Source organism: Apodemus sylvaticus, chromosome 12, assembly GCF_947179515.1.
Source record: "Apodemus sylvaticus chromosome 12, mApoSyl1.1, whole genome shotgun sequence".
NCBI lineage: Eukaryota > Metazoa > Chordata > Mammalia > Rodentia > Muridae > Apodemus > Apodemus sylvaticus.
Window position 1 is genome coordinate 82,214,254 of NC_067483.1, and position 14,391 is coordinate 82,228,644.

The window sequence follows — 14,391 nt, forward strand, 5'->3', positions numbered from 1 at the left end:
CCCAACTGAAGGCTAGGCTTCATCACTCCACTGTTCCCATGTCCACTGCTGCCATGTTATCTAGATGGCAGATGTCATCTGTGTCTCCTAGGTCATAGTCTTCCCCACATGCCTCCAACTTCCAACACAAGAATGCAAATACACACACAAAATGATATGAACATAGCAAACATATTAAGTTAGTAAAAAGTAGATGATATGTTATTTGTTTGGAGTTTAAGATGGACCTAGGCCCCCAACACATATGTAACAGTTGTGTGGCTCATTCTTCATGTGAGAAAGCAGCAGAAGCAGGGGCTCTCTCTGACTCTCTTGTCTCCTTTGGTTACCTTTTCTCTAATTGGGCTGCCTTGCAATAGGAGATGCACCTAGTCCTACTGAAACTTGATATGTCTAGGCTGGTTGATACCCATGGGTGGTCTCTCCTCTGAGGAGAAAAGAGAGAGCTAGGGGCGGGGAGATGAGAGTGAGGGACTGAGGAAGGGTTGGAGAGGAAGATGCAGTTAGGATGTAAAGTAAAGAAAAATAGTTTTCATATAAAAACTGAAACAAAAGAATAGATAGATAGATAGATAGATAGATAGATAGATAGATAGATAGATCAAGTAAACTTAAACTTACTACTTCTCGTATCCCCATGTTGACCACTGATTATCCCTGAAATATGTCAGATTCACTTGGAAGTGGAATTTTGCCCAGTAGTAGTTTTCAGTATTGAGACAATTTTTGTCCACCATTCTTATCTTCAACTAAAACTCTAACTGCCCAAAGAATTAGATATACCATATTGGAAATATCCTATATTAGATTTAACCCATACTAGAAATTACTGTTGTTACATGTAGAGCTAGAATCATCATGGTAATAACAATTGTGCATGAATGAAATCAGCATTTGGATGGAGAAGGAATAGTCCATATTGAAAAGTAATCATAGCTTTTATGTTCATGTGTGTGTATGCTTTGACAGCTTTTTGGAGACCACAGCCTACTACTTCATGAAACCAAAACTTGGAGAGAAGGAGGTGTCCCCAAATGTTTTCTTCAGTGTCTGGCATGAATTCAGCTCTGACTTTAAAGACGCTTGGAAAAAAGAGAACAAACTGATTCTGCAAGAGAGGTAGGTATTTTCATTTTCACAATGGCATTTAAAACTGGTGTTTTATTAAGTGTGACTCCACTGAGAGTTGCCAGTTTTTATAACATGAATGAGAACTTTGATGGCCCTCACCCTGGGATACAAGTTGAAGAGGTGCTGATACTTGGCAGAATTTGAAATTTGACTGAGAAGAGTGTACACTGGACTTTGATACTACAAAGCCGAGATGAGGGCAGGGGCTGCATCAATGTCTGTTAAAATAAATTCTATTGTGATGAAACCACAAAAAGAAAACCCATATGAAAGACTAAATAACCCTACAGGGATAAAAATCTCTTCCTTCTGAAGATGGCTAGCAAAAGCTGCAAGGGCAGAGGAATCGTTTTTGCTCAATTCATGGTATATTGTCAATTTAACCAACTCATCTTAAAATTTTACCCAGATGTCTCCCTAAACCGTAGACGATCATGGGTTTTGAAAAGACCCCTCAAGACCCTTGCAGAATTATACCACATTTCCTAAAAATAAATCTGTTCAGGAATGAAGACAAATGTTTTCCTCCTGAGTATGTGAAATAACATCTCAGGGATTATGAAATTCCACAAAGGCATATTAAATATTAACTCATGGAGAAAGCTAGCCCTCCCCAGGCAGCCTCCCCAAATAGAATCTAGTGGGGAAATGAAAGAGAAACATAATCCACCCAGAAAGCAAATCTTAACACACACCCAATTAGTACACTTCCTCCCATCCCTGTACTAATGATGGTTTTGCTTTAGTCCTTCAGAGACCTTACATCCCCAGGCGTGGTTCTTCTCTGCATTAATATTCCATAGCCTACTGCTCAGTATCATCAGATTGCTCTGCTTGCACATACATCATGATGTGCACACAGTTTTCATGTATAAATAGGTTTCCCATCTCCTTAAGTAAACAGAGTTAAGTGCAAGCCTTTATTGTGCATGTAGGTGATGCAGACACTTTCCCTGTGGCTCACTAGCCTCCCAAATACAGCCAAATTGGAAAGCTCCAGGTTCCTCAGGGACTATCTCAGAAAGTAAGATGGAGAAACAATTGTGGAAGTCACACAAAGTCAACCTCTGACCCCCACATGCATGCTCACACAGATACACATGTATCTACATACCCACACACACCACACCAGACACACAGGCACACAGAGAGATAATGATATTTTAATCACTCCTCTGCCATACATTTATTTGCATATTCCTTTGTACATATACTAAATGATATTTTTATTTTCTCTGCATCAAAGTGGTTGCTCAGTTTGGAGGAATTTTAAGGAGGAACATTTTGTAACCGTAGCATCCTTCCTTTCTTGAATCTCTAAATTTAAATTTTTTCACTCTGAAAATACTCTGAAACCCACTCACCCTATGGTTCAAAATGGAAAGCATACTGTTTCATATAGAGTAGGTATTTGTAGCGTCTCTTGGATGAAGGAACCAAAATGAAGATATATCAACAAGACAGGAATGAGTACAGGAGTAGTACACATCGTGACACAAGCATGTCCTTGATGCTGGGCAGCAAGATGGACTCCATCTTCATCATTTCCTGCATCCCCACACAGAGTATAAAGCCAGTAAGAAGACGTCACCTAGCAGGACATATGGAGGCTCATTGACTCAGATACACTGTTCAGCATAACTTAAAAGGACTTCTGTTTCTTGGTGACATTAGCACCATCACTCTAACCATATGGAGTGATTGAGTCTCACATTCTTAGACAAGGTCACCTTTACTTTTTAACTCTTTCAGCCAACCAGAACATGTTCTGATGCTATGGGAGTGTCATATCCTAGGAGTATTCTAAGGGCCTTTGGACACACAGTTGGTGACTGTATTTCATTGTGGCTCTATTGTGAATTTATTCAATCTGTTTATTTCTAGCCATCCACTTCTAATTTTACTACATTTGCTTATGATAAAGGGCTAAAGCAGACCATGTGGCAGGTCAGGAAGGACTAGCATCTGTTATGTCTCTTGGCAAATGATGGCCAGGCTGTCGTGTAGAGTGGAGCCATTGATCTGAAGTGTTTGTACAGTGTTGTCCCTCTGCTCCAAGCTGGATACACTGCATAAGTAAAACAAAAATGTGAGGTCCCTGTTTGAAAATGAACAGTTTCAAACCAACAAAGCATTAACACAGATCCAGAGTACCTTCTAAGAGCTGTGTACCAAGTGGCTGATGCTCCAAGTTCTCCAATGTCATCTGCTTGGCATTATGATGTCTGTAGTAATAGAAACATGTTTCAGAAATGCTATCCTCTAGGATTTGATAGACAATAAGTAAGGCATGGTGAGTTCCAAGTGTGAAACCTCTGACCCAGTCATATCACATGACTAGAACCTCAGAAAGAATTTAGACTGTTAAAATTGGATGCTTTCCCCCCATAATCTATTCCCTCCTGTGAATATTCCCTGAAATATTTTCTATCACCAGCATATTTTATTTAAAAGTCAATTCTTTATTGTATAACATAACACATTACATAATATTCACATATATTATACATTTCCTTGATCATTCTTTAAATTCTTTTGCTTGTGTTGTAGCATTTATTTCCAAGGGAGAGGGCTATTGTCAATATTTCTAGGAGAGAGCATTCTCCTGTGACTTACCCACAGTCCTTTTCCTTTGGTGCATCTGTAAATAGTTACTGACTTGACTTGTTATGTTACTGTCACTGACATGGACATAGGGACACAAACTCCCTAGAGTAATGAACATATTTTTTCACATAGTTTTAAGTTGACTATTGTAATCAGAAAAACTCTTCACCAAATACCTTCATAAAAATAGATACCTTATTTAGACAGTCACACCAGGAAGGTGGGAGAGGACCTTGCCTGTGAGGTGCCCAGATACAGAACTCTGCTGGCAGTCACTGGGTTGGACATGCATCTCTCTGGACCTTTCTTTTTTTAAAAAAAAAAAAAAGTTTTATCTCTTTATACAAATGGGTATCTTTTCCTAGTTTATGTCTATGGACCAGGTAGATAAATTGCCCACAGAAACCTAAAGAGGGCATTGGATTTTCTGCAACCAGAGTTAATGGATTTTATTAGCTGTCACATAGAAAGATGCTGGGACTTAAATTCTGCTCCTTGGGAATGGTAGCCCCTTTATTTCTCCTTAATTGTGTTCTGTTTCTCTGTTCCTCTCTTCTCTTCTTCTCTCCCTCCCTTCTCATCATCCTCTTTCTGTTCTCTCCTTCCACTTCTATCTTTCTCCCCTTTCTTCTCCCTTTACTCTCCTCCCACTTTCTTCCCTGGGTTCCTTTAATTTTCAAGCCAGCTTTTTCATGTCCTGTGGACCTCATGAATATCTATGGCTAACATTTTCACAACTCAGGCACAGAAAGGACTCTCCAGCACCTTCTAGAAGAATTCCAAGGTAAACTACAAATGAGCTCTGACCAGCTTAGGCTCCCCTACTATGGCCAGGCAGTAATTGGCTATCACAAATACCTCAAGTTCGTGCCAACCAGTTCCTCCAGCCAGGGGTTGGCATGATTAGCAGTTCCCTTCACAGCAGGTTTTGGTAGATAAAAGAAAAATAGTTTCTCAAGAAAAAGAAAAGAGGTAGAGAGAAAGAAAGAGGGGAAGCTTGGAAGAGTGACCTATGTCAGTTTATCAAACCTGTAAAAGTTGTCCTTGTAATTGCCAAAGTGCTTTAGTATGTTTTAGGTGGCTTTTCCTGGCAAAATGTGAAAAATGGTCTGTTTATCCCAGCTTAGTGCTGTTTACCCCATGACAGACTAAAAACAATTTTTGTTTTGTTCAAGACTAGTTTAGTAAACCCATGAGTTATGAGGGTTACTTGTGTCTAAAGTGCAGCTGTATCACCACACAGCCCATGCTACCTAGGAGTGACTTCTAGAAGCCACATCCCTGAGGCTTCCTGCTCAACTCATAGACAGCTCCGCTGACTGGAGAGTCACCTGCTCCTGTTAAGTGTTGCTGTGTTTATAGCCTTAGGGAGATGCCTTACACATCCTCTACCTTCCTGGTCCTAGTATGTTTCAGCTACTTCCTGTGTCTTAAAGGGATGCTTTCAAGGAAGAAATGCTTCAGTTCCATGCATTTCCTGATTTTAGTTATACCATTGAACTCATGCCATGGTAAAATTTCCATTATTCTAATTTGGTCTTTATAAATGACTCTTTAATGTTTGAAGTTCTGTATGAAGGCTTCTCACCACCTTAGTTCTGATATCTCATGGTAGTACGGGAGAACTCTGCTTTTCTAGCCTTGTCTGAATAACTCATGAGATTTCATCGAATGTGTTTCCTGATATAGTGTGTTCCCTCTCAATCATCTTGAGTCTATCTGCCCTCTTTTTAGGAGATGCGGTTTGGAAAGCAAAGGGTATTAGTTACCTGCCAATTATTAGCTCCAGGATTGTCTGGAAGGTCATTGACCTATCAAGAGTCATGCTTTCCTCACCTGTAAAATAGAGGTGATTACACCTCTCTGACAGCATCAATGCACAGATAGGACAAGGTGATGGACTTTGCATATATGTTGCACTTCCTACATATTAGAGGCTCCTTGGCTTTTTCTCTCTCACTAAATACAAATGGTGTCTACATTGTGTCTCCAATAAGAGGACTTAGTGTATTCATAAGGGATGGCATCATTGTAAGAAGATAGCCTATAGAAGTGTGTGAGAATAGACCTTTGTTTAAAATGTTATTTACTGTACACTGTATTTCTATATGCATGCTGTCTGATATGATACAGTATTGCTTTTGTATGACCTCATAACACACTGACTTTATTATAAGTCAACAAAAGTGTTTTTTCCATTTACTTGGTATAAATATATATTTATTAATAAGAAACATTCCCTTCTTAAAAGATTCAGGCATGCCACCACAGTATAACACAAAACATTTTTTAAAAACACCATTTGAGTACAACATTTAGGAGATCAGCGATATATTAACGAACTTTACCAAGTATCCCCCTAATTGTCACTTAGACATTATAAAACCATAGGAGACCTTTAGCATTAGTGAGCTAATTCACCCAGCCACATTGACAAGACCTTGTAGAGACGAGACAAGAACCCAAATGATTAAGCATATACAGACATTGTGGTTCCTGATTAATAGGCTATTGGTTAAATCCAGGAAGAAGTGGGTAGCCCACTCCCTGCCCCCAAAGTAACTTCACTTCTCTTTTTTGCTTTATTATGATTTAAGATCAGTATTCAGTCAGAGTTTCCACCTGTATAACTCTGTGGGCTTTATTTTCCCTTATTCATTCATTACACCTTTACCAAGCACTGACATATTCAAGTCCCTATGAAGGAGATCTCATTTTCGTTGATTGTACAGTCTAGCACTGAGTGGCGTAATATACCGCAGAGAACAAGGAGAGAGGTGAGTTGTGTACAGAAAACTTGGAATATGGAGCTTAGAGTTCACAGAAGATTTCTTTTTTTAACAGAGAATTTAAACCACTAAAATCATTTTAGACAACAAAATCTGTCTGCAGAAAACTGGCGCCCAAGCTCCGTGATGTACAGTGTGGTATACAATAACTTCATTTTTAATCAGTCATTGTGATTCAATAAATCAATTGCGACACTAGTATGAGTTATGTTTAGAACACTGTCTAATGTAATTTACTGGTTTATTTTACTTCAAGACAGGTAGTCTTTGAAGCACTGTGAGAAGGACTAGCTACCTCTCTAATTGCACAAGCCCATGGCAATCAGCCTGTGTGCAGCCCAGCTGAGGTCTGTAATTAGAGAGAGATGATTTGGATGTTTGTTCTTACAAAGTCATATATTATATTGGAGATTTCTCCTGCCACGTTAAAAATTCTTGTCTCAGAAATTTGTACCCAAGCAATGTCAGATTTAGGTATGATGCTGGCAGGTAAATTTGGAAGGGAAGAAATCTCTTTGAAGGCAATTGGAAATAAAGTGAAAATCCTACCACCCACCTTTTTTTATTGAGACAGGATCTCTTGTAACTGAGCCTGGGTTCAAACTCTCTATGGAGCCAATACTGTTTTTAAACCCATGATCCTTTTGCCTCCAGCTCACTGGAACAAGTATGTGCCACCGTAGTTGGCTGGTTTTATGCTGTGATAGAGATTGAACTAAGGGCTTTGTCCGTGCTAGGCCACTTTACCAATCTGCTGACATCCCAGCTACTGAAATCCTCCCTTTACCTCAGTTCTGTGTTGTTGAGTGGTGGTGTTAATGACTTTGGTTGACCAGCCGCCCATTCCCTTTACCAATTTTAGAGAAATGACCCATAAATCCTTCTTCCTATTGCCAGTCTTCTGGAACTGGACCTTTGGTTCCTCGGTGTCTGAGCAAACAGTTAAACTCTTACTCCCCAAACCAGTACCACCGATTCTGTGTAGACTGTTCTCCAAACAACGCCCCTTACTTTCGGCAGCTTCCAACACCTCAAGCAATGTACAGGGCCACATCTTTCAACTATATTACAGCCAATGAGCCCATCACACAAATCCTATCAGACAAGATTGGAAAGATTTAGGAAATAAGTCAACCTAACCTTTTTCTCCTAAACTGCTTTCTTAAACTCTGGACATCACTGCTTTGACTTTGCAAAGCTTACTTCTTTTAGAAGGATATAAACAACCCAGAGTGACACCTAAATATAAGAAATCTTTGCAATGGCTTCTTTGTCTTGGGATGCTACCCAAACCTTTTGGTGTTTTGTTTTTGTTTTTGTTTTTAAGTGTTGAGGAAACTTTTCTCAATGCTTCTTGACTTCTATCCTCAGACCATAAAAAGAAAAAGGGATAAAGAAAAATAAATGTGAGCTGAAGATGTAAGTTAGTGGTGGCGTAGGGTACCTTCTAGCATCCACAAGGCCATCGAGGAAGAGAGGGGTGAGTGGCAGGTGTGGGGGGAGAGGGAGGGACGAAGTGACAAGTTGGAGAGAGAATTCCACATTGAGAAGTTGAAGCAGCTCTCAAGTGTTGTAGTGAAAACACCGGATTAGAAAATTAGAACCCAAACCAGGAAAATAGCTTGGCCAAAAGTATTTTTGCTTTAGTGGGTATTTAACTGCTGGCTAATCTCCTAGTGAGTTTGTGGGAGCTGGTGAGGTATCCAAGATGTTTGTAGTTTCCCATCAGCATTTGTTAAAAGTATTCTTGATGATTTAGCCAAGTTTATAGTAGAAATATCTTGGATCAAAATATACTTCCCGGAAAATATGAGTCAAAATTATCCCTCAAAAATAGTATCTTTTAACTTATATGGGCTGAAAACTGGTCCCAGTAAAGCAAGTGTTTTAAAGGAGGTAATTCTTACTTCCTTTAAGATAATTTCAAGGAATATGATGGTTTTATACCTTATTATAGGAAGATGAGCAGATCTGTCAGGTTTGCATCATGGAAAATTAGCAAATGTTTTGGTTTGTAAAGACTTCTGATGTAGCCTGGATTTCTAAGAGAACTAAAATCTTTGGACTCAAAGTGCTTCCCACCAACCCTCCTGCCATGATGTTGCTCTCTGCTAACTCTGTTTTGGGTGGGAGAATTTCAAGGCAGAAGTCTCTCCTCAGTCAGCCTCAGAGATGTCCTCTCAGACACTACTGCTTTCCAACTGTTGAAAGTAATATGGTTGAGAAGTTGAAGGTAATTCTTCTGCACTTTAAAATTGTGGGCTCTGGAATAAATAATGTCCAATCAGAAACTAGACTGGAAAAGTAGAGAAGGAAGAGGTTGTGTTAGCCGTGTTGTAGATATTAGTCTCTTTATGAAGCCAATGACAGAGAAGGACCAAGACTTTTTGTTGTGGGTGTTGTTCTTTGTTTAGTTTGAGTCTTTGGTGGTGGGGGTGTGAGGCAGACAGTAATAGTGAAATGTCTTTACTGTTATTCTTACTAGCAAGCAGGTACCCATGAAAGTTAACCTTGCTGATACTGAAGAACTAGCTATAAAATTGCAGTGCAGTCTTGGTCATTAACATTTGCCATCAAGTCAAATGTCTTATCAATTGAACTACAGCCCTCAGGACAAATTAATGTCACATAGATAGCGTGTAGGGTTTTCTGTTTGTTTGTTTTTGTTTTGTTTTGTTTTGTTTTGTTTTCTGTATGGAGAATCTGTTGCTTACTGCTCCTCCTTGAAAGTAGACTACAAATTTTAAATCATTGTTGTCTAAGTTTTTGTATATAGAATATTTTCTGGCTTTATTTGAGTATAGTTGACAAATTATGTTGCTAGGTTAATGTTTGTGCTATCTGTATACATCCTGGAATGATTGTCACAGTCTAGCCAAATGATAAATCCATCACCTGGCAAGATTACATTAATTTTTTCCTTTTGTAATGATAACCCTTGAGTGTGTAGCTTTAATTTTTACATTTTAGGAGTAACAATGCAAAGCCAAGCAAATTAATATAGAATTGTACCTAATAGAATCCCTAAGCTGGTATAAAAGCATTTCTGCAATGTAGCCTCTCTGATTGTATGTTCAGGTTAATATATAGACATGCAAGAGGTCATTTCCCTCAATCTGTTTTCTATCTTTTTAAATTTGAACCCCCATGAATATTTGTATATTATTGCATCTCTTTCTATTTTGACTTATTTGTACCTCTGCTTTCTAGATAAGATCTGTAATAACATACCTAGAATCCCTGATCCCTGGGAACCTTTCAAAGTTTAAAAAGTTTATCTAATCGGCTTCATCTGTCATTGTATCTTGGGGATATTAAGCATCCTCTAAATAATCTATCAGCTCTGTCTCCATCCTCTCCACTTTGTCCTGGCCATGTTCCACCTCCGATTGATTACCCAGACCACTCCTTTCCTTTTCGGACTTGTAGTTCAACTGGCACTGAGTATCACACATTCTGTCTCCATCAAAGACAGTGTCCCTGGCCAACTTGTCTCCACAGCTCATTGATTCCTCCTCTAGAGAAAGACAGCTCTGTCCCCTTGCTGAGACCTTTCCTAAAGGATTTAAAATTTGATGGTGAGGCATCTGAAGTACCGTTAGGGAAGCTGTGCCTACAGACTGAGTGGGACTCATCTAAGAGCAGTCACCTTTGCCTTTATATAAAGACACAGACCTCTCCTGGTATGGGTGGCCTCTGTTATCATCACCTGAGTAGAGAGAGTTCCTGGTTCTACCTAGCAAAGGGAGGCTGAGGTCAAAACAAGAGTCAAGGTGTGCTGGTGCCAGTATATGGTCAGAACGCAAATACATTCAATCCCTGTGGTATTTTTCCCTTGATCTTTATAATTAAATACTAATTTTTGGTAACAGGTATTCCTTTCAATTTTTACTTTTATTTAATTTTATGTATATGGGTGTTTTGCTTGCATGTGTATCCCTGTATCACTTGTAAGCTTTATAGTCAAAGACAGAAAAGGGCATAGGATCCCCTGGAATTGGAGTTACAGATGGTTATGAACCACCATGTGGGAAATAGGAACTGAGACTTCATCCTCTGCAAAAGCACCCAGTATTCATAAAGCTGAGCTATAGTGCCAGTTTCAGGTGGTAGGGAGACTTGAACATTGAATTCTGAGTGTGTTGGTTGTCAGTCTATAGCTGTTTCTTCAGAGGTGGAAAGGACACAGTATGATAAGTTCGCTTCCATCTCTTTTTAGCCTTTGCAATGTCCTTATGTACCTGGAATGGTTCCAGAAAATGACATGATGAGAGCTTGCCCTGGAGAAAAAGCTAGCAGCCCACATCAGATTCACCTGCTATCCCCAGAGAGTATAAGTAATCCCTTGAGTTTCATTAACCCAAAAATGACCTTTGTCTCCAACAAATTATGAATCAGGAGGAAGCAAAACTACTGAGCTGCAGAAGATATGCCTATTTAATATCTGAATAACACTGAGGTAGGACAAAAGTATTGCAGCATTTAGTAAGGGAACATGATACTAATAGTTGCCTTTAAAAGAAAGGAAATATGCAGTTATATTAATAATGTAGCATTTTCTCTATGCAATTAAATGCTATTAAGATTTATTCCATTTTATAATTTGGGTATGTGAGGTAGGGTGCTTTGACTACCATGCTGAAAATAAAAAAATTAAAATGAGTAACATAAGTATTCACTGTCAGATAAATAATGAATATTCATAGAATACAAGATTTATTTTTTCCATTAAAATAGTCAGAACATGAAGGTTATATATAAGAATTCCTACTCTTCAGATTTTTATGTTGTCAAAAAAATGTCTTGGACATGAGCCTCTAAATGTTGTTACATGAGATAAAAGGAAATAATCCTTAACCTGACAAACTTAGGGCCTGCATCTTGCTAGGTGAGTGCTATACCATGAGCTACATCCCTGGCTCTTATGCTTATTGGAACATGTGTCAAAGGGTGACCCTGGATGACATGGGCACATCCTCTGCCTTCTGCATCCCAAGTACTATGATTAAAGGCATGCACACCAAGTCTGGCAGCCATTAATCCTTAAATAGCTGCAATTATCATCATGTATCTAGACACTGTGTATCTTGCAGAAGTAAAGCACATCAGAGTATATTCATAAAAGATCTTAATTTTATTAAAGGGGATCACTTTAAAAATTAACCTCTAGGGTTCAAATTTTTAGGCCTAGGGTGAACATTTTTGGAACGTTTGCTAAAATTATATTTGTCCACTTTAAAGTTTTCCAAGGGAGTGGGGGGGCGGGACATAAGATGATGGGGGGTATATTTCATCAGCTAAGAGAATTTTTGATGCTCACAGATAAGCAGAGGGTTTCTTTTGAAGTGTCAGACTTCATGTGGCTATTAATGAATCCTTACTTTTTAACACAGACATGGCCATTTCTGTACTGAGGTTTCTCATGGACTGGTTCCCTACAGCCACTCATTCTTCTTGAACTTTCATTTTTACAAAGGCTAAATGTATTAAGTGTTAAGAACATGAGATTACATTGTATAAGACCTACATTTAATGGTACATGTATAGCTCAATCTCTTGGTTTGCCATTCTGACCCTCAGTTTTCCAACTTATAAAATGGACATACTGATATTTAGTTCCTGGAGTCAGGTGAATGAGCCTCGGGCTATAAAACATCTAACATAGTCTCATATAGAAACCTCTCAAATAGGATTATCATTAGAAAATTCCTGCACTAAAGGTAAGAAATATTGTTAGAAATCCATAACATTGGAATTCACAGACAACACAGCTTTATTATACCGACCATTCTTTCTACAGTATATATTTCCATGTCTTGAATTTGTATGCTAACAATTATAAAATGGTGAAACTAGAAAATTACTTTAGCTTAATTGGCATTACTTTCTAACTTCTAGAACAGAAATAACAATCTCAAATGGACACGGTATTAAAGCAGTTCATGATATTTCCTGAAATTTTCCTAACACAGTGAATAGCTCATCGTGAGTGCTCAGTATTCTGAATAGTGCCTTTATAAATGATGGTTGTAGGACAGGCTTGATGGCATGAGCCTTTAGTCCTAGTACTAGGAAAGCAATGGCAAATTTCTGTGAGTTCAGGGAAAGCCTGGTCTATATAGTGACCCCCAAGCCTATCAAGAGTACATAGTGAGCATCTGTCTTTAAAAAATAAAGTCATGTTTATTGTGTATGAAAACAGTGTGTACCTCTCCATGAACAGACAGTACAAATGAACTGGATGGAGGGAGGTAGAATTGGAGAAGTAGAAGAATGGGGGTGAAGCAGAGATATTATAATGTGATTAATGAAATACAATAAACTAATATAGATAATAGTACCTAAAATAGAAAATATGGAATACAGAGAATACAGGATCACTTCTCTTCCTGGTGGCTCATATGATCTTTTTATAAGCAGCAATATTCACTCTTAACTGATAAAACCAGAGAGAGGTATGTTTCCGTGGGACCCAGCTCTACAGAATGAATTAAATGGGCATTCTTTTGTGTACAGCCACAGCAGTTATGCAGGTTTGTTCTTTTTGCTTTCTCTTTATCAGCCCATTTCTCTCTAGCTAATTATGATTGTGGATATTAATATACTATACTATGGATATTAATATACTATAATTTCATAGTACAGCTCCATCATATTGCAGGTCCCTATTTAGTGCAGAGCTATATTATATACCTTTAAAAAACAAAGATTGAGCTTCTAGCTGTCTTTAAACAGTGCAATCCTCTCAGTTAAAAAAAAATAAGGCAAATTATGAACAGAGCTAGAAGTACAGAATTTGGAGTTTGACATTGAAGTAAAGCTAGATCTGTTTAAAGTAGGATGTGATACAGGAGCCACAAGCCAGAGAACATTTATAGTAAGTTAGATATAATAATAGAGAGGGAATTATTGGTTTTACAAAAATGGATGGATGGGTGGATGGATGGATGGATGGATACCTGAATGGATGGATGGATGGATGGATGGATGGATGGATGGATGCCTGCATGGATGGATGGATGGATGGATGGATGGATGGATGCCTGCATGGATGGATGGATGGATGGATGGATGGATGGATGGATGGATGGAGTGGATGGATGGATGGATGGATGGATGGATGGATGGATGGATGGGTGGATGGATGCCTGCATGGATGGATGGATGGATGGATGGATGGATGGATGGATGGATGCCTGCATGTATGTATGTATGTATGTATGTATGGATGGATGGATGGATGCCTGCATGTATGTATGTATGTATGGATGGATGGATGGATGGATGGATGCCTGCACGTATGGATGGATAGATGCCTGCATACGTAGATGGACGAATGTATGGATGCATAGATGGATGGGTGGGTGAATGGATGGATCAGTGATGGATGAATGAATAGATGGATGAATGTATGCATGCATGGATGTACAGATGGGTGGATGAATAGATGGATGGATGGAGGGAGGGATGGATGGATAGATTAATGATTGGATGGATGGATCCTGAAAATCACACAACTATTTAAGAAGTATATAAACCCTTCTCAAAAGGTAGCATCACTATGCATAAAGGTTTAAGTGTTGCCCACTTGGTAGTTTTCTATTTGCTCTCTCAGAAGTAAATGTAAAATTACCCCGGTCAACTCAGTCATTAAGTGTAATCCGGTAGGTTGCTCCACACTCAGATGAGAAAAAGAAAAACCAAGCATAATCTCTCAGCTGTGAGAAGCAGAAATATAACCACCAGAAAGTTGGTGAGTCACCACAGGATGCAAATAAGCTGGCCTCCAGAAGTATATAGGCACTCTTCATGAACAGTGATTAGAAGCAAGTCGTTTTATCATTCTGATTTCATAAAGCTAAGA

At 38.7% G+C, this 14,391-nt stretch overlaps 1 protein-coding gene across 1 annotated transcript in view; it reads left to right on the plus strand.

The window, feature by feature from the left end:
- Positions 1-14,391, plus strand: part of Fmn2 (formin 2) — a 339,622-nt gene that overhangs the window by 308,394 nt on the left and 16,837 nt on the right. Inside the window, exon 16 of the mRNA XM_052201126.1 lies at positions 970-1,119. Within this exon, the coding sequence (XP_052057086.1) occupies positions 970-1,119 (150 nt within the window). The remainder of the gene's footprint in view (positions 1-969; positions 1,120-14,391) is intronic.